Source organism: Crocodylus siamensis, chromosome 5 (assembly GCF_052110815.1).
Source record: "Crocodylus siamensis isolate JL-2025a chromosome 5, ASM5211081v1, whole genome shotgun sequence".
Classification (NCBI taxonomy): domain Eukaryota; kingdom Metazoa; phylum Chordata; order Crocodylia; family Crocodylidae; genus Crocodylus; species Crocodylus siamensis.
Genome location: NC_143399.1, coordinates 199,647,333 through 199,666,927, shown reverse-complemented (window position 1 = coordinate 199,666,927; position 19,595 = coordinate 199,647,333). Strand labels below are relative to the sequence as shown.

Below are 19,595 nucleotides of genomic sequence, written 5' to 3'. Positions count from 1 at the left end.
GCTAACCTGTTTTGTAAAGCCATTTTTGATACTTGTTGGACTTGCAAATTTAATTCCCCAAAGGCGTATCTAGTCCAATTAGACAGCACATGGACCTGCCAGGTGTTATATTCTCTAAAGCCCACTGATGCACTTCCAATAGTCCTGATGGGGCGAAAAAAGCTTCCAATTCAAAAGCCAGTTTCATCCCAAAAGTCCAATAATCAGGTTTTCTTATGCTTAATATCCAATTTCTAGCATGGGAAGGAGCATCTATAGATTGCCTCTTCAATTGATGGGGTTTACTAAAATTAAATATCCGATTTGGACAGAGGGAGGGTAAAACAACTCCACATTGCAATCCTGCGTGTTGAACCAAATTTAATGATGAGTAAAACTTCCCATCAGAGCAGCCCCAAGCGAGATTAAAAGGAGCAGGGTAGAAACTAGTCTGGCAAGTCCATGTGTCGGTATAATTCAAGAGGATAAGATCAGGAGTTAATGGGAGAGGTAAGCTTTTTAAGGGGTAATGGGTATGGTACACCACAGTACTGAGCTCGGTTTATAGCATGTGTCATAAGATGCATTACAATGAGGGTCTTGGTTCATATATCCTCGCGAGGAGTATCCCCAACATATACACATATCCCGTATTAAAACTCTTATCCCTTCTATAAACTATGTTTCGGGGGGATTTCCAGGTCCTGTACTACAGTTGAGGACTTGATTACATACAAAGCGTACAGATTGATCATGTAGTATGGGGTTGACATATTTTAGAGGTTTTAAGAAGGGGGCTAGTTGTTGACCACATGCATTGTATGTGAGATAATACTGGTATGGAGCACCAGAACCTATTAGGGAGCTGTATACACCATGGGAGGGTTAGATTTTGCGAAAATTCGGCTCCATAGTAATCTGGTTGTTTTAAGGGATGAAGAAGGGTCAAAAGGAAAATCGCTACAAGAAAGAGGATAGGGCCCAGCACAAGTCATACTATAGGTTCCTGGAAGAACTACTCGATTGCCCCCCATGATACTACGAGAAATTCCAATTTGGTGTGAATGTAGGGTGAACCTCATGTCTGGGTGAAATGCATTACAAATGTTTCGCTGTATGAATTTTTTTACTGGACGGATTATAAAAAATTAAGTATCATTCTGTCCCAGAGAACGGCTATTCCAAGAGGGGCGGGAAGTAATCTCCCTGTGAGCATTCGTAAGAAGGTGGTGAGCATTCCATTTAACATAGGAGTTGTTTTCAAACCTCCATGTAATGGGTAGCAGGACATAGGTTCGTTTTATAGTCTGACTTTTATTTAGGTTTAAGGTTATGTTAACAGGTGTAACAAAGAACCTTAATCTTTGTTCAGCTGATTGGGGAAGGGCTATGCATATTCCTTGATCAGTTTGGTTCCACACTTTTACAAAACCTTGAATTAATTCCCACGCAAGATTCGGAGAATTATGCTTTCTATCCCTCCCCTCTCCTCCAGATCTGGAGAAGAGGGTGAGGACCACCCACAATGAAAAGCACAAATGCATAGCAAACATACAATTAAAGCCACAAGCAAAACTATTAGAGACAAACTAAAAAACAGCATGGGATTCCACCGAGGTAGGGTCTTCAGGTTGGCAACGTCCAATGTTCCCTTTTACCTAGAAGAGAAAAGAAAAAAGACCTCGGTTCTGTCTGGAACCGGTATCAGAAAGAGGGCACAATCCAATGGGTGTTAATTTTGTGCTTTTTCCCACGAGCATCTATAGCAACCCATGCAAAGATATTAATGGGCGTCTCTAAAACTAATGGTACTTTTCCCACCATGGGCAGATCGACAAGGACAGGTTGCCCCGGGTAATGGAGAGGAGTCCTTGAGTCCCTTTTTTCTCGACTCCCAAGAATGAGAGAGGGAGGCTTTGGCTTTGGATAAGTCGAGGGCATCCATTTACTCCCCATTGATCGTTCACCCTGGTCACTGCTTCCCAGAGACGGTTGAACCAGCCTGGTTCATGGGGCTTAAGAAAACGTTTCAAGAGTCCATTTGTTCTCTCAACTATTCCATTAGCTTGGGGATAGTAGGGCGTATGAAATACCCATTGTATTCCTTCTGTTTTTGCCCATTCTTGAACCACCCCAGCAGCAAAGTGGCTCCCATTATCTGACTGTATGGTTTTGGGTTTGGGAAGGTAACTAAACCAGGACTGTAGGCTTTCTACTGCGTTCTTTCCTGTTGCTCGTGATACTGCTTTTGCTTGGGTCAGACCCGAAATTACTTCAACCCCTACTAACACATAGCGTTTACACCCTGAAAGTCGGAAAGGACCTACATAGTCTACCTGCCAAGTGTCCCATAAACCTTTTCCCTCTCTTAAGTGAAGTGGGGAATCTTGTAAAGGGTGTCTTTCTAATTTTGTGTGACATACACCACAAGCAGAAATTACGGTGCTGCACATTTCCTGGGTTACAGGCCATCCTTGGCTTCCTGCCTTTCTAAAGAGATCCTTAACTCCTGAGTGACCACGCTTGACATGTAACCATTCTAATAAATGCTCCCATTTTTCCTCTTCTGCTGTAGCTAATGCTGCTAAGCGTGTAAGAAAATCAACTTGACTGTTTAAAATCTGAGCTGGCTGGGTCCCCTTTCGGTGGGCAGCCCATCCTACCAATATGGGTTTTTCCTTGGCTCTAACCAATATTTCTATCCATTTTTCCTTTTGCCATACCGGTACTCGGTTCACCTCCCACTGATTCTGTTCCCAAAAGGGGAGCCATTCTGTGCACCCCTTGAATACTGCATAAGAGTCAGTGTAAACATACATGGGATCGGTATTATCTTTCTCTTGCATGATTGCACTCCATACAGCTATTAACTCCCCCACTTGGGCACTGCCCTCACCCTCAGTAATTACTTGTTTTCCTGAATCAATGTGCAGAGCAACTGCTCTACATTTCCATATTTTTCCTTCTCTACAGGAAGAAGCTTCTGTGAACCAAACATTCTTTAGCTCCAAGCTATATGGAGGTGCTTCCTTAATATAAGAGGTTGTGACATCCTTCTCACGGGAGATGGAAGACTGCGCTTGTATTTGTAGCAGCTTAGGTGCACCCTCCTCTATTTTATAAGTATGATAATAATGATCTAATTGAGCATACCATTTTCTAACTGTCTCTCGCTGTGCCACCCCAACAGGAAGTGGTGTGCCAGCTATTTATTACAGGTTTTAAAACTTTGAAGGACCCCAGTAAAATGCGTGACTGTTGGTGAATAGTCCGTTCTGCTTCCTGCAGGGCTAAGCAGACTACAAAAAGGCCTTTTTCCCAAGTGGAATATCGCTTTTCAGCATCTTTGAAACTACGCGAATAAAATCCAATAGGGCGTGTTAGACCTTCTGGCCCTCGCTGCCACATATGTACTGAGGCTCCATGAATTGCAAAACCCCATTCAGTGTGGAGCGGGTCACTTGGATGTATTGGACCCAGAGCCTGATATGTTCCTGCTTCAAAAATCAATAACTTCATAGCCTCCTCATGCAAAGGGGTCCAGTCCCAGATAACCCTTTTCTTTGTTAGGTCATATAAATGATGAGCTATAATTGAAAAATCAGGGATATGCTTTCTCCAAAATATCAGCAGGCCAAGGGCATGCTGCAGTTCCTTTTTATTTGCAGGGATTTTAATCTGTTCTAAGACAGTTAAGGTTTCCGGGGGAATACATGCTGTTCCTCCCTTCCACCATATGCCTAAAAATTTTACCTTTGTGGAGGGGGCTTGCCTTTTTTCTAATGGGATTTTGAGTCCTAATTTCTCTAAGTGATTGATTATTTTAATTTGGGTCTTTTTTACGGCATCAACATTGTGACCGCTGATCAGCACGTCATCAATGTACTGATAGATTTTTACCCCGTTCTCAGGAGTAATTTTATCAAGTTCCTGAGCTAATGCATGATGAGCTAAAGTAGGGGAATGACGGTACCCTTGGGGCAGTCAGGTAAAGGTGTATTGGATTCCTTTCCATGTAAAGGCAAATTTGCTTTGATCACTTTCTTGCAGGGGTACCATGAAAAACATAATTCTTCAGATATGTAGTGGCTAAAACCGGGTGCGCCTGTTCCTGTATGATGGCTACTAGCTCAGCTATGTTCAGCACTGCCGCTGTTAAAGGGCCAGTGTTGGCGTTCAGGGGTCGGTAATCTATAGTTAATCGCCATTTTCCATTTGGTTTTTGTACTGGCCATACAGGGGAATTATATGGAGAGTGAGTCTGTATAATCACTCCATCCTTTAATAATTCTTTAATGACTGGAGTAATCCCTTCCTTTGCCCCGAGGGGTAAGGAATAAAGTTTTACATTTACTATTTTGGAGGGGGGGAGTGGTGGCGCAGTCTGCAAAAGTCTAATTAGAGGGGCTGGGGAGCCAAACTTCCACTCTTGTCCCTGAGAATCTGTCCAGGCCTTTCCCTTTAATAGATCTAATCCTAAGATGTTGGTGGGAAGGGTGCCTACAATCATAATAGTGTTAGAAATGGAATATTGTTAGAAATGGAGTATTGTTAGAAATGCACAGTTTGCATCTTGCTTGCGCCTGATAAGAAAGAAACACTGCCAAGGACTTTTCTCCTTGCCCAGCCTTGCCACAGCTCTTCTTATACTAAATCACAGACTCTCCCCCAGCTTCTCCTAGCTTTTCTCATGCAGATTACAGAAGCTGGAATTCAACTGACTGTGTCCTTGAAAGGGGGGGGCGGGGTTTAAACTCTTGGTGACCTATAGAACTTTCTGAGCATGCTTGATTAGCTGATGCATATTTACTTCTCCGCCCTGCATACTTAAGTAGTTAATTATAATGTACATGCGATGGATGAAGTGATGTAACCACATATATGTTTGTATGAAACGGAAATGAGCTGTAAGAGTTCCTGTTTCTGCACACGTGCCCAGGAGGAAAAAGATAAATACAGCCTGCAAAAATTCCTTGGTGGATTCAGAGTAATCTGAGTCTTTGACTCTGCTCTGACCCTATTTGCAGATACACCTTTTGTGCCATCTGATGTATGTGTGTCTGTGATTTTAGTGGCCTCCAAGAAACGGACCGCAATTTTTTGCAACAATTGTATTTGTTGGAGTTGCATCACCAGGCAACCAACATTTTACTCGGGCAGTGTGGGTTGGGGCTTAGAATTCCCAAAAACATCTGTAACCTGTATGTATTTTTTATCTAATATAATTCCACTTTGATCTGCCGTATCTTTGTTTAATGCTGACATTTGAGCTCCTGTATCTACAAGAAAGGTAACTGGGGTTTTGTAAGGACCCAAGGGGAAGGTTACTAAAAGGTCCCGTTTTTTATTTTCTGTGAGCCTTCTAAGGTATACCCACGAGCCATCCCCCGGCTCACCTACTGGGGATGGCTGAAAGGGTTTCCCTGGTGGGAAAGGGAACGATTGCCCGGAGTGGCTTTTTTGGAAGGGGTTGAGGGAGCAACCACTCCTTCAAAATTAGGTCTGGTAAGAGGTAATCCTTCTCTGGGGGGGGCTTCTTTTCTACTTGCCACATTTTTACTAACAACTGTAAATTTGGGAGCGGCAACCTATCCATTAACTGTTTAGGAATCCCTTTCTCCATCCCTTCTCTCCATAATTGGTTACGTGAAATCTTTAAAGGGAAGCGAGGGAGAGGGGGTTGAGCATGAAGCTCAGCCCTACAAAGGACTGTCTGCCTTTTTGATTCCTTGTCCGTTATTCCCATTCTCCGACCATAATTAATCAATTCTTGGGCCACCTCTCCCCAGGTGAGGTGAGGTCCCGCTTTATGACCCCCTGGTGCTACTACTCTAAGATGGTCCTGGAGCTGTACAGCATACAATTTTAAAGAATCCGATTGTGCATTAATTGAAGGCATGCAGCCTTTTGAATACTTTAAGTAAGCTGATTAATTCCAGGTGTGGGAATGGCAAGGGGGTCCCCCGCTCTAGGGGATCAAGACCACCAGCCCAATATGCTGCCCTTTGGGTCAAGGACCATGGTTCACGTCCGTCACTGACTGTTAAAAACACTCCAGGTCCCCAGTATCCCTGAGCCTCTTCCTCTGACAGTCTAATCCTATCTCCCCCCGTTATTGAAACCCTCCATACATATTCTGTCTCAGATTCTTTAGCCAATCTACTATATTTCTCCTGCAGCTTAGCTAATTCTGTTGCACTATAAGGAATTTGTTTAGTAGTGACAGCAGGTGGTATTTCCTCATCCCCTTCCTCATATTCAATCTCCGTCTTTATGAGGGGACGAAGTTTTTTATCCATATCTGATTCAACCCTAGTCTCATCCATTTCGTCCCAAGGATAAAGAGGGATTACCGTATTTTTCGGACCATAAGACGCACCTGACCATAAGACGCACCCAGTTTTTAGAGCAGGAAAACAAGAAAAAAAAATATTCTGAACCAAATAGTACCGGTATACTAAAATATTTATTAGAATAAAGCAAAATACGGTAATATTTAACAGCGTAAACTCAACAGTGGTGTTAAGAACCATCATCACTCCCATTAACAAATGAGGAAAGACTTAGAGGCTCAAGCACTTTTCTAGTTTTCTGGAAACCCTAAAAACTCATCATCACTAGTGTCAGAATTTATGAAGCTCTGTTGCTCACAATCACTTATATCACTTTCTTCGCTATCTTCATATATGATATTATCTTCAGTTCCATCTAAGACATTGCTAATGCCACATTTTTTGAATGATCCTGCAACGATTTCCTCCTTCACTGACTGCCATGATGTTTTAACCCATTCACAAACTTGAGTGATAGTGGGCCTCTTCATTCCTCCAGTAGGAGTCAGATCATGATTCCCAGCAGCCATCCATTTGTTCCACTCTTCTCTCATAAAGACTTTAAATGGTTTGTTGATTGAAACGTCGAGAGGTTGCAACTGGCTGGTAAGACCCCCAGGAATTACAGCTAGATGAGTCTTCACCTCTTTAAATCTGTTTTTTGTTGTTTCACTAATATGTGCTCTGAACTGGTCAAGCACTAATAAAGCAGATTTTTTCAGAAGTCCTCCAGGACATTTGGACCACACTTTTTCAATCCATACTTTCATTCCATTTTCATCCATCCATCCTTTTTCATGAACATGCACAACAACTCCTCGTGGAATAACATCTTTGGAAAGGTTTTCCTTTTGAAAATTAGCATCGGTGGCAATTTGGTGCCCTCAGCACAGCAGGACAACACAGCAGTGTAATGTGTTTTCTCATGTCCTGAGGTTTTCACGGTTATTGTTTTGGCACCTTTGAGGTCAACCGTCTTATTAGATGGCACGTCAAAGGTTAGCGGGACTTCATCCATATTCCCAATCTGGTCCATTGGAAAATCATTTTTTTTCCTAGCATCAATTACAAATTTATGAAAAGACAGAATCTTCAATTCATATTCTTGTGGCATTTTTTGTGCAATTCTAGTTTTGGTGCGCATAGCAAGGCCGCTTCTCCTCAAATCTGTAGCACCATGATGGTGAGCCAGTAAAATCCTTAATGCCTTTCTCTACAGCAATGCGTTTGGCTTCATAGATGATCATTTTTGTAGAAACTGAGAAGCCCATATTCCGGTGACGTGTGATCCATTCTTTCATGTCCACTTCTAACTGTGGCCATTTTTCAGCATGCCCACGAAAAGTGTGCTGAATTTTATCAAGTTTTCTCCACTCTCTTATCATTTTTTCAGTTGGAGGTGGCCCAAAATGTCTCTCCGCTGCTCTGTTTCCATGTTCTTTTGCATATTTTACTACCTCCAGTTTAAACGGAATTTTATATGCTAATCTTTTCATCTTTGACATTTTGTACCGTTAGAGAAATGGTGTTTTTCTGAGGAAAATAGAGTAGTGAAAGACCTGTCAGTTGTTATGAGAGACATATTACCACACACATCAGTACTGTAATTTGACTCATACCGCTTGGTATTACTATTAAAGGGCACCAACCAACCTGACAGGCAAGGCTTTGCATGGCAGGAGAGACTATGTGTGTCTCTCCTGCCATGACGGGCTCCTTGCCTGCCTGTCAGGGCACTGTGCTGCATCACATAGTCCCGGCTGGGACGTTACCTGGTACCGTACCTAGCTGCCTCCTGTCTCAACGTTCTAATCCTGTCAGTCTGTCAGTGTCACACACACACATGCAGGGGAGGCGTGCGCTGTGCCGATCATGTGACCTGACTGACTGACATTGAGACTCCAGGAGGCGGGACTTCCCCACACACACAGCAATCCACAGCATGGGAACGGCAGCAGACAGCGGACAGTAAGCGGGCGCATGGGACCGCAAACAAATGTTCTGGGGTACCACACCTTCGGACCATAAGACGCAACCTCGTTTTCCCCCCACTTTTGGGGGGAAAAAAGTGCGTCTTATGGTCCGAAAAATACGGTACTTCACTCGCTACTGAATATTCTTTGCATTGTCGGGTTAATGACACTCTCAGCTCCTTCTCCCTTTCAAAAGCTTCTTTAAGATTGCACTGTAACTTTCCAACTGTCAATCTCTCGGTTGCTAAGGCTACCTTCTCATTTGCTAAAGCCACCTCAGCTTGGCTACGTTTCTCCTTCTCTGCTGTCAACTCAGCTCGCAGGTTTCTCACTAACTCCTGCAAGGATTGTCACCTTCCTTTCTGCTTGTTTTACAACAAGCCTGTCCTGGGCGGCTAACAAAGCTGCTCCCAGCACCCCACAAACTAAAGCCTTTCCTTTTCCTCGCCTCTGTTTCTGTTCCTTGGCCAAGGTTTTTATTCATTCAGCCACGGTGTCTGGGGATTGCCAATTCTCCTCAGCCCACCGATGCCCAGCTGGAGCTGGACATGCCTTATATTCTTTCAATAGTTCCAGAAGAGGGGAGCAGTTCAGGTCGGGCTTTTCCCGGGTTGCCATGACCTTCCTGCCAGAGGTTTCGAACTCAGTCGAAAATCAGTCCTCCTTTCTTAGCACTCAGGCTAATATCCCCTGATTACTAACCACCAGCCGCTGCACACAGAGGATCCTGTTCGTGACGCCAATTAAATGTCCCGTCCCACTCAGTGGGTGAAGGAAGAGGTGCTTTTGCAATCCTCTGTGCGGCGTGGTTAGACAACACTCTCAGAGTAAACAACTTGCTGCTTTATTTTGGTTAACTTAATAACAACAATAAAACCCTTGGTCAAGATTTATTCCTGGAAAATATTCACGAGGCAAAGAGAAGAAAGGAGAACTTGAGAGAAAAAGAGAAAAGAGAGAGAGAGAGATATTACCACCGCTGGATCCTGTGTTGTCGGCGCGTGTTTCTGTTGCCGGTGCTTCTTTCTTGATCCGCGGGTGATGGGTCGACGAGCACGTGTTTTCCCTGTCCGCCTTTTATCTCCTTCCCTCGGGAGGGCTCTGCCTCTGGCTGTCAATCACTCGGACTTACGCAATCTAAAGTTCCAGAAGCTTCCCCATTCAAGTCAGCGGGCTCCCTGGGGGTTTCTGGTGGTAGCTGAGTTGACCGCAATGTGACCTTTGTTTTGCACATGCTCAGATCAGCAAACAACCAACTTTACTCAAGCTGCAGCTTAAGGAGGCTGTTACAGTGCGCTGATCTGCATTGCTTCCCACTTTCCCCAGCACTTGTCACCACTGAGTCAGCACCTGCGGCAATGTGCTTGCTCACAATGTTTGAGACAAACCTTTCAACTGCAGGCTGTCCCCAGGTTATGTAAAACAATTTAAGCAACTTTAAAACAATTTAACTCCGGGTTATCACAACGGGTGACGGTTGTTAGGGTCTGGTAGAGAGACCCATACACATTCAACCGTTTTGACTTTCCATTTCCAGGGTTCCATCGGTTTTATGTCGCTTTCTACCCAAAACCATTTCTCCGAATTTAGATTCATTACCGCTTCATGATTTAGCTTAGTCCAGTTCTTATAGGTGCCGTGGCCTTTGACACGTAAGGCTTCTTTATATAGGCCTACGGCCCGGTCAACAACCCCATTTGATTGGGGGTGATAGGGTAGATGGTGATGCCATTCGATGTTGTGGAGTTTGGCAAATTTATCGATTGCGCTTGACATAAATGGCGGTCCGCTGTCTGATTGGATAGTAGTTACCTTCCAAACTGCGAAGACACTTGTCAAAGCTGTGATGACTGCCATAGCGTGTGTCTTCCGAAGAGGCATAACGGTTAATTGACTTGTCCCTACATATACAACGATTAGTCCTTTGTTCGGGACTGCTGCTCCGGGTAGAGGACCGAGGAGATCCACTTGCCACAAGCTTCCCTAGGGCAAAGGTGTCCTTATCTAGGGCGCCCTTTGTATTCCCAGTTGGATGAGCTTTTTCTTTTGCACAGGCTTTACAAGCCTGGGTCACTCTTTTCCAGTCCCTGTGTGAAATCTATCTCGGGTTGTTGGATGCCTGGCGCCACTTTTGGTAACAGCCCTGGGGACCCGGATGGCCTCAGTGCTCATGTAGCCAGTTAAGGTATGGGTCAACACATACGGATTCGTCAGTGGCTTTTGTGATAAGCACATCGGCATGGGTAGAATCTTCTAAAAGTTTGTCGATTTTCTCATGGATGGGATCAGTGTTGATCTGGTGGGACCTTGTATGCTTTATTAATGGCAGTATAGAAAATTCAGATAGTAGCGTGTAAACCTCATCCCATAACGCAAGACGTTCTGTTCGGGAGGCTGTTCCTGTTACGATCTTGTATTGGGAGTCAGTGGCAGTGATGGGAACGGGAAGGGTCCCATTGTGATGTTAGAAATGGAGTATTGTTATAATATTGTTAGAAATGGAGTATTGTTAGAAATGCACAGTTTGCATCTTGCACCTGATAAGAAAGAAACACTGCCAAGGACTTTTTTTTCTTGGCCAGCCTTGCCACAGTTCTTCTTATACTAAATCACACTCTCCCCCAGCCTCCCCCTAGCTTTTCTCGTACAGATTTCGTAGATTTCATAGACATTAGGGCTGGAAGGGACCTCGGGAGATCATCGAGTCCAGCCCCCTGCCCAAAGGGCAGGAAGTCAGCTGGGGTCATAGGATCCCAGCGAGATAAGCATCCAATTTACTCTTGAAGGTGTTCAGTGTAGGTGCTTGAACCACCTTCAATGGCAGACTGTTCCAGACCTTGGGGGCTCGGACAGTAAAGAAATTCTTCCTTATGTCCAGCCTGAAACGGTCTTGCAGGAGTTTGTGACCGTTCGACCTCGTCATCCCTTGGGGCGCTCTGGTGAACAGACGTTCCCCCAGATCCTGGTGGTCACCCCTGATAAACTTATAGGTGGCCATCAGATCACCCCTGAGCCTGCGCTTTTCCAGGCTAAAGAGTCCCATGACTCTCAGCCTGTCATCGTAAGATCTGTTTTCCTGACCTCTGATCATGTGCGTGGCTCTTCTCTGGACTCTCTCAAACTTCTCCACATCCTTTTTGAATTGTGGAGCCCAAAACTGGACGCAGTACTCCAGCTGCGGCCTCACCAAGGCCGAGTACAAGGAGAGAATGACGTCCCAGGATTTGCTCGAGAAGCATCTATGGATGCACGCCAGCATTTTGGTTGCTTTACTATCCGCAGCATCGCATTGGAGGCTCATGTTCATCTTGTGGTCAATGATGACCCCCAAGTCTTTTTCTTCTGTAGTGCTAACCAACGTAGCACTGCCGAGCCTATAAGGGTGCTGCAGGTTTTTCCTCCCAAGGTGGAGACCCTTGCATTTTTCGGTGTTAAACACCATGAGGTTCTCGTCCGCCCATTTGCTGAGCTTGTCCAGGTCAGCCTGGATCACCCGCCTATCTTCTGGCGTGGATGCTTTGCCCCAAAGTTTGGTGTCATCGGCGAACTTGGCCAGTCCACTCCTGACTCCAATTTCCACATCGTTAATGAAGATGTTGAATAGTATGGGTCCCAGGACAGAGCCTTGAGGGACCCCACTGGTCACAGGGCACCACGATGAGTGACCGCCATCAATCACAACGCTCTGGGTCCGACCACGGAGCCAATTTCCCAGCCAGCGGATCGTGGTGGAGCCAAAGCCACAACTGGGCAGTTTGGCCAAGAGGTGATTGTGGGATACCAGATCAAAAGCTTTTTTGAAGTCAAGATCTATGACATCAATCTCTTCTCCCTTGTCCAGGTGATAGGTCACCTGGTCATAGAAGGAAATGAGGTTGGTCAAACAAGACCTACCCGCAACAAACACGTGCTGGCTGTCCCTTAGGATGTTAGCCTGGCCCAGTCCCTCAAGGATGGCCTCCTTAATAAACTTTTCTAAGATCTTCCCCAGGATAGAAGTCAGGCTAATGGGCCTGTAGTTAGCCGGATCCACTCTCCTCCCTTTCTTGAAGATCGGCACCACATTGGCCTTCTTCCAGTCTTCGGGCACTACACCAGAGCGCCAGGAGTTTTCAAAGATCCTTGCCAGGGGCTGGGCTATGAGGCTCGCCAGCTCCTTGAGTACCCTGGGGTGCAGGTTGTCAGGGCCGGCTGACTTGAAGGTATCCAGCTTCTCAAGGTGTTCCTTCACGAGGTCAGCATTGATGGAGGGTAGGGGATCCCCCTCACCCAGATTTCCCTGTCCCATAGCAGGCATGGGCATCCCGTGTGACTGATGAAAGACTGACGCAAAGTACCTATTTAATAGGTTGGCTTTTTCCTGGGCGTCAGTTGTCAGTTGCCCCATCTGGTTTAGCAGGGGTCCAACATTGCCCTTGCTTTTCCTCCGGCTCCCCACATATCTGAAAAAGGACTTTTTGTTGTCCTTGATGCCTGAAGCTAGTTGGAGTTCAGTTGCAGCCTTGGCTTTCCTGGTTTGCTTCCTGCAGGACCGGACCAGCGCGGAGTAATCCTCCTTGGAGGTGAATCCCGTTCTCCATCCTTTGTAGGCTTTCCTTTTTAGCCACAGGAGGTCCGCTAGAGAGCCAGGGGGGCTGCTGTGCCTTCTTGCTGCCTTTCCCCATCTAGGACGGGGTACACTGGGATACGACGGTGGCGGGGAGACCAGTGGCTCTTACGAACCAGGATTCTAGGCCTGAGGCAGTCTTCGCTGTAGCAATCTCTGCTCAGATCTATATAGTCTCCTCTGGTCTCTGGTCTCCGCTGTGGGCAGAAACTTACAAGCCTTAAATATGATTCGGTCAGCCAATCAAATAGTTCCCCTTTTGGAAAGTTCTAGCTCCTTCTGGTATAAGCCTGGGCATGCGCATGTTGCCAACTCAGATTACCTCATGGCACAATCATGATTAACAAGCGTGGGGTCAATTAATGGGGCACGTGCTGGGTATGCTCACTAGCCCTCCGGGGATTTTCCACAGCTTGTCTGTGCTTGTCTCTGCTTAACACTCTGTTAGCCAGCACTCTTATTAAATTTGGTTGTGACAGGAAGGAGTACCAGTACCTTCTGTCCTGGCTCAAATACTCTTTCTTTAGCATGACTAGCATATCTCTCCTTCTGGTGGGCCTGCGTTAACCACACATTTTCACACACCAGGTCCTGAGCCATTCTTACTTTTTGTTGGAATCCCTGTTGGTAGGCGGTCGGTTCTCAGGCGTGTCCTGCATCTCGCTCCCATGCCTCCCTCGACCTGTAAAAGCCTTCTCAGGCGATGTCCTAATACTAACTCAAATGGGGAGTACTTCATTGTGTCCTGAGGGGTATCTCAGATGGTGAATAACACCAGTGGTAGGAGCAGGTCCCACTTCCAAGGATCCCTTTGTATGCAATGCTGTAATGTCCTCTTTATCATACCATTAAGGCGTTCCACCAGGCCGTTAGTTGGGGATGGTACACTGAGGTGCGCAGGTGTTTAATCCGCAGAGTGCGGTACATCACCCTCAGTACCTCAGACATAAAATTTGGGCCTTGGTCAGTTAATATTTCCTTTGGTATCCCCATCCTCACTGTCCACTTTATTAATTCTTTAGCGATCCATGGAGCGGTCACAGCCCGCAGCGGGATGGTCTCCGGGTACCGGGTGGTGTAGTTCACAAAGACCAGTATGTACCGATGCTCAGCGCTGCTGTGAGGAAGAGGTTCTATGATGTCCAAAGATATCTGCAAGAACAGTACATCTATGACAGGCATGGGTTTGAGGGGAGCCCACACAGGGCGTTCGTCCTTCATTTTCTGATGCTTGGGGCAGGCTGTATATTGACGCACTACCTCCTCCCTCACCACTGGCCAGAAAAACAACCTTGTCACCCTTGCGATGGTTGTGTCTTGCCCCACATGCCCTCCAGCAAGGCTAGAATGCGCCAACTGCCATATTATGTGATGGAACCAGGTGGGCACCACTAGCTGTGTGCCTTCGGTTCCATCCCACCTGTCCACTTGCATGCGGTAAAGAAGTTGGTTTCTTACACTGGAGTCTCGTCAGTCGGCGGAGTCAGGTTGTCTCCGGCGTCGCAAACCTGTGTCCAAAGCATCCTAAATTCCGGGTCTTCCTCCTGTGCTTCCTGGAACTGTAGGCTGCTGGTGACACACTGAGGTCAATGTCCTCTGCTTCATCCACCGATTCTTCACTCTCTTCCACTTCACCCAGCTGCCCCTCACGACTTCGTACCTTTTTACGTGCCACTTCAGCATCACATACCCTATCTAGGGTGTCATATAGTGGCACCCAGTCCCGGCCCAGCAGCATTTCGCAGGCTAGCTGGAGCACTATCCCCACCAGGAGCTCTCCTTGGTGCTCCATTATGCGGAGGCGTACCTACTGTCGATTAATGCCACTTCCACTGGGTTGGCCCTTTCCCCGCCCCGAGGCTGCACCAAGACGGCCCTCTCTAAAGACTGGGCATGTCCCAAGTCTAATGTAGCCTGTATGGGATGTCTGTCCACCCAGGTTTTGACAACGGGGCAACTCCACATAACATCATCTCTCCTGACCGCATAGCTGCAATCCATGGGCTCACTTGCCTCAAGTTCTCTCCTTCCCTCTGCTTGCAACTTCAGCCCGTTATCAGGGAGCCAACGTTGGGAAGGGTTACTAGGACATTCCCTCAAGAAGTGGCCATTTTGCCCACGCCGGAAGCATACAGTATCCCTAGTTGCCCCCCGGATGGGCAGATGTCTATGCTCAGGCTCCTTCGGCAGCACCGAAAGAGGTCCAGGGTTCCGTCTCTCCCGGGGGTAGCTGGCCTCAGATGTAGTGAAGGCCTCTGCCAACTTCAGGGCGTCATCACATGTGCGCAGTGCGTGCTGACGAACCCAGCGATGTGTTTGCTCCTCCAGGTCATGTTGAAAGTGCTCCAGGAGGATCTGATCCACGAGGGACTCCCAGTCATGTCCTGCTGGATTTACCCATTTGTCTAGCAGATCCCACAGCAGTTGTAGCAGTATCCTAGGCGGCTTCTCATTGGGCCCTTTCTTGGCCCAGAACAGCTGGTGGTAATGTTCCCGATTGATCTCCAGCCTGTACAGGATGGCTGCCTTCATGCATTCGTAATTGCAGGTGTCATCTCTTGGGAGGCCTTGGTATACGGCCTCAGTCTTGCCCATCACTAGCATGCTAGCTCACTAGCCCAATACACTTTGTCGGGCCTCATCGTGAGGGCGTGGCATTCAAATGCCTCAATGTAGGTCTCCAGGTCATCATCCCTTGTCATCTTCGGCACTTTAGAAGACGCCAGGCTGTGCCAGAGCCAGTCCTGCTGGCGATCCATCATCATCTGCTGCAAGTATAAGATGTGGGTTAGGACCTGTAGGTTCTATCCAAGAATATCAGTAGGGGCCATGGTTGCTGGTTGCATATTGGTATATGCTGCCAAGTTGGGGTTCTCTATCTTCCCGGCCAATGCAGCACTTTGTGCCTGTCTTCACTAGAAGGTTTGCTCCTGAGATGCCTTTCCCCGAGCAGCTGATCTTGTTCGCCAGGGAACCTCACGTAGACCCCAGAGGGTACCTCGATTACTTTTGGGGAGTCCCCCAAACTCACCTGCCATGACTTTGGTTAGTCTCTCAGTGAAGGGGGTCCCGTTTGAGGGTGCCTCAGAGTGGACATGTGTCCCGGCAGATGTCTCCAAGGCTCCAACCTCCCCTATGTAGCGGAATGCCAGACTAGCGGTTCTGGCACCGCTTAGGGGAGCCGCGGGCTTTGCGGAGCTGTGCGAGCGCGCGGCTTGTGGGGCAAGATTGAGGTAGCTTTATAGCCGCCCTCAAGGTTCACCGAGTTGGCACAAGTAGACGACTTAGAGTAAGTTGTTAGTGTTTCTTAATCTATAGGGTGTCTGTTGGTTCACGAGGTTCCAGAGACAGCCCTTGCTGTCCAACAGCGGAACTAGTCCAAAGCTAGGTGCGGCTGCCGGCTCCGTAGTCCCAGAACTGGTCAATGTCGGGGAAAACCGAAGGATCGGGCCCCAAGGTCACGGTGGGCCGGGGTGGCAATTAGATACGGACAGGTGGGATTAGCGGCGTAGAGTCTGGAGTTAGGGACTCGGAGCGGATTTAGAAAGAACAGGTGAATTTATTTGACTTACGCTTCAGGCGTAGGCAGAAAGGTCTTCAGTTACAGTTTTGAAACACAAACAAACAATTAACAACAAAGGGGTCTGTTGGCCCACGAGGTTCAGTCCGAAGACCTAGTCCCAGGGCTGGTCAACAGCTCATAAATGGGGATTACAAACAACAAAACGAACTGTAACACGGTGATGATGAACCGCGTGACGCCAGTCCACAGCAATGGACAAATCGGGTAGTCGAATGAGAAAGCCGAGGTCAGGAGCCAGAAGGTGATGCAGCGGAGACGTCAGTTGGAGGGGTGAGCAGAGTCGTAGTTGGTGAAGGAAGCCGAGGTCGATGATTCAGAACCGGGTTAAACAAAGTCCAGAGGGTGATCCGAAATCGTAAGCCAAAAGTCAATACCGAGGTAAATCAGAAGCCGAGAATACAAAATCGCAATACAATCGCCGTAAGCAGCACGAAAGCCGAGTGAGGGAAGAGATCAATAGACCTAAGAGCCTGACTCAGAGAACAGTCCCTGCAGCAGCAGCCTCTGTCTCCGGTCCACGCGATCTCCCCCCGAGGGAGGGGCTCACAGAACTTTTATATCAATTTAGTAGCCAATCAACGTGCTCTCCGCAGAGAAATTTCTAGTCCGATTACCTCATGTCAGGTTCTGACTGAGCATGCTCTCAGTCAGGAGCTGACAATCTGAGCATGCGTCTGTGGGGAAAGTAGGTCAACAATGATTGACAGCTCCGCAGGTCACCCAGGGGGCAAGGACTGGGTGAGCCTTGGAAATTTCCACTCACAGCTTCAAACTGCGCGTGTCAGTTTAACCTCTTCTGTGCTGGCAGCATATACTCAAAATTTCCATGACATGCCCCCTTGCTGTCAGCACAGAAGCTAGAAGGCCGAATTATACCTCCTCCCCCTCGGTGTTGTCGTCGTTCCGAAACTTATCGGGAGAGGGAACGATGGAATACACGTGTACCGACAAAGCTGAAACCTTCCGTGTCAGAATCTTAGAAATACAACTAACAATAAGAACGATAACTAAGAACACGAATAAAAACGATAACAATGGTGTTAACAAATTCGTTAGCCATGACGACACATTAAAGCCCAACCAATTGAATATTCTAGACAGCCATCCTTTTCCTATTCCCGCAGTGGAATTGACCTCCTCTGCAATTTTTCGGATTTTGATGATTTGACCTTGTAGTGGGACGCTGACATTAGGGATGGCTATGCAGCACATATCGTGGGACAGATTCAAATACTGGCACAGTCCTCCCTGCTGGATGAGGAGTGCATCTAGCGCCAATCGGTTCTGCATAGTCATGCGCGACACTGCTTGTAGTTGTTGGTCTACGAGGTCAAAACCCGTGGCCGTATGATTTGCGAGTAACTCAACCTGCTCAGAAAGTTGTGCTAATGCTATCCGGGCTTTGGCGATTGCGAGTCCCCAGAAAAAGAGACCCTCAAAACCCCAACTGAGTCCCTGGGCAACTTTTTCCCCACTCGTTAAAGAACTCCACACCGGAGTACGAGATCTTTTATCTCGGTGTGACACGAGGGGACTCGGCGGGTGTGCCGTGGAAGCCTGTAGGGGTGGACAAAATAAAATCGAACTCAAGAAACACTGTACACCTGATAATGTAGCTGGTAGGGTGGTGTACAATCGCCCGTCCGAGCATGCCCATACCATTCCCAAAGGTGCTGGTGTACTCAATTCAGAGCATCGACCTGGGGCAGGAAAAGCATGCCTAGTCCTTTCCGGGGGGCCGGATTGTCTAATGGGTTGTTCCACACCATGGCAGAGAGCACTTACTAATACCGCTCGTAATATGGGGTAATAAAAACTAAACCATGAATTGTTCCCCCTGGGTCCTGGCGGAGTTAGATCGATTGTTAATGATTCGTTCCACACCACCAAGGGAGTAGGCTTTACGAGGGGTGAGAAGACGACCTCAGGATCGGAAGTTTTCCTTCCCCTGGGAACGAGGGTGAGGTGCCAAGGTGGGATAATTGAGCGGGGGTCCCACTTTAGCGACATGTCTGGTCGAGACCAATCCTCACCTTCGAGGTGTATCCCCCATGGGATAGTGGAACAAGCGCACGGAGCTTCCCTTTCCCAGCACTCCTCACGAGGTGGTCGAGTGATTAGCGAGAGAGTGGTGAGATTAAATCCACGGGGCCAAGTGTAACTAGTCAGAATATAGCCTCCTCCCATCAAGGGGACAGAGATATTGATAACATTCTCCCCACTTTCTGAGACCTTGGTAAACCATGTTTCGATGTCAAACGGTACTGAATATGGGATGAGGACCGAATCCTCTACGGACAGAGAGATTTTAAGACACGCGGTCAATCCCTCACCATTCTCGTCGTCTCCCGTGGCATTAGCCCACATTGATAACAAGTACAGAACCGAATTTTGAGACCGCTCAGAATCTGAGATCGATACCGCAGACACAAAAGTAACATATTTACAGCACATCAAAACCCAGAGTACTCCAAAGTCCTTTTGTCTTCTTGGCATCTTTGTAGCCATGTCTGATTTAAGTTGTCACTCTAATTTCCAGGCTCCTGTCAAATCCTCTGAGGAATGATCCGATAACCTGAAACGACAAACATAAACAAAACAACAGAATGCGTCCTTTTTATCTATAGACCTCTTTCTCCTGTACCTTCCAGCACTTAATAAGGGACAAACAGTTGCCCCCTTGCTGGGAGGACAGGAGCTGTGACTTTAAGTAGTATCATTGGTATCGTTAACGTTTTGTGGTAGAATCGTTTCTGTATTAGAGCGTCTCGATAGCCAGTTGTGGTGGGTGAGTATGGTCCGTCCGCTATCTGTAAGGGTGACCAAGTAGGTGTTCGGATAGCTCTCTGCAGATTGTATTACGCCTTGCAAAACTTTAGGATGGCGATGGTTATGGTCTGGAAGGGAGACCCACACTAACTCGTTGTCTGCAAATTTCTTATCCCATGGTTCGACTGGTTTTTCCGTAGATTGTTCCCACAAGGGTTTGGTCGCATTCAGATTAATTAGGATCTCATGATTACGGACTGTCCAATTTCGATAACTCCCATTTCCCGTTACTCGGAGCGCTTCTTTATAAAGTCCTATGGCCCGTTCCACAACCCCATTGGACTGGGGATGGT

General features: G+C 47.2%; 1 protein-coding gene across 1 annotated transcript; it reads right to left on the bottom strand.

Moving 5' to 3' along the window:
• Window positions 1–17,343: 17,343 nt before the first annotated feature.
• Window positions 17,344–18,840, bottom strand: LOC149865131 (endogenous retrovirus group FC1 Env polyprotein-like). Its single transcript, XM_090049823.1, has one exon. It carries the CDS (start codon window positions 18,838–18,840, stop codon window positions 17,344–17,346), a length of 1,497 nt encoding a protein of 498 aa, XP_089905949.1.
• Between the last annotated feature and the right edge of the window lie 755 nt (window positions 18,841–19,595).

What these genes read in the sequence shown, in the direction of transcription:
- LOC149865131 (XM_090049823.1), bottom strand. Translation starts at nt 18,840, where the DNA reads ATGTGGGCTAATGCCACGGGAGACGACGAGAATGGTGAGGGATTGACC.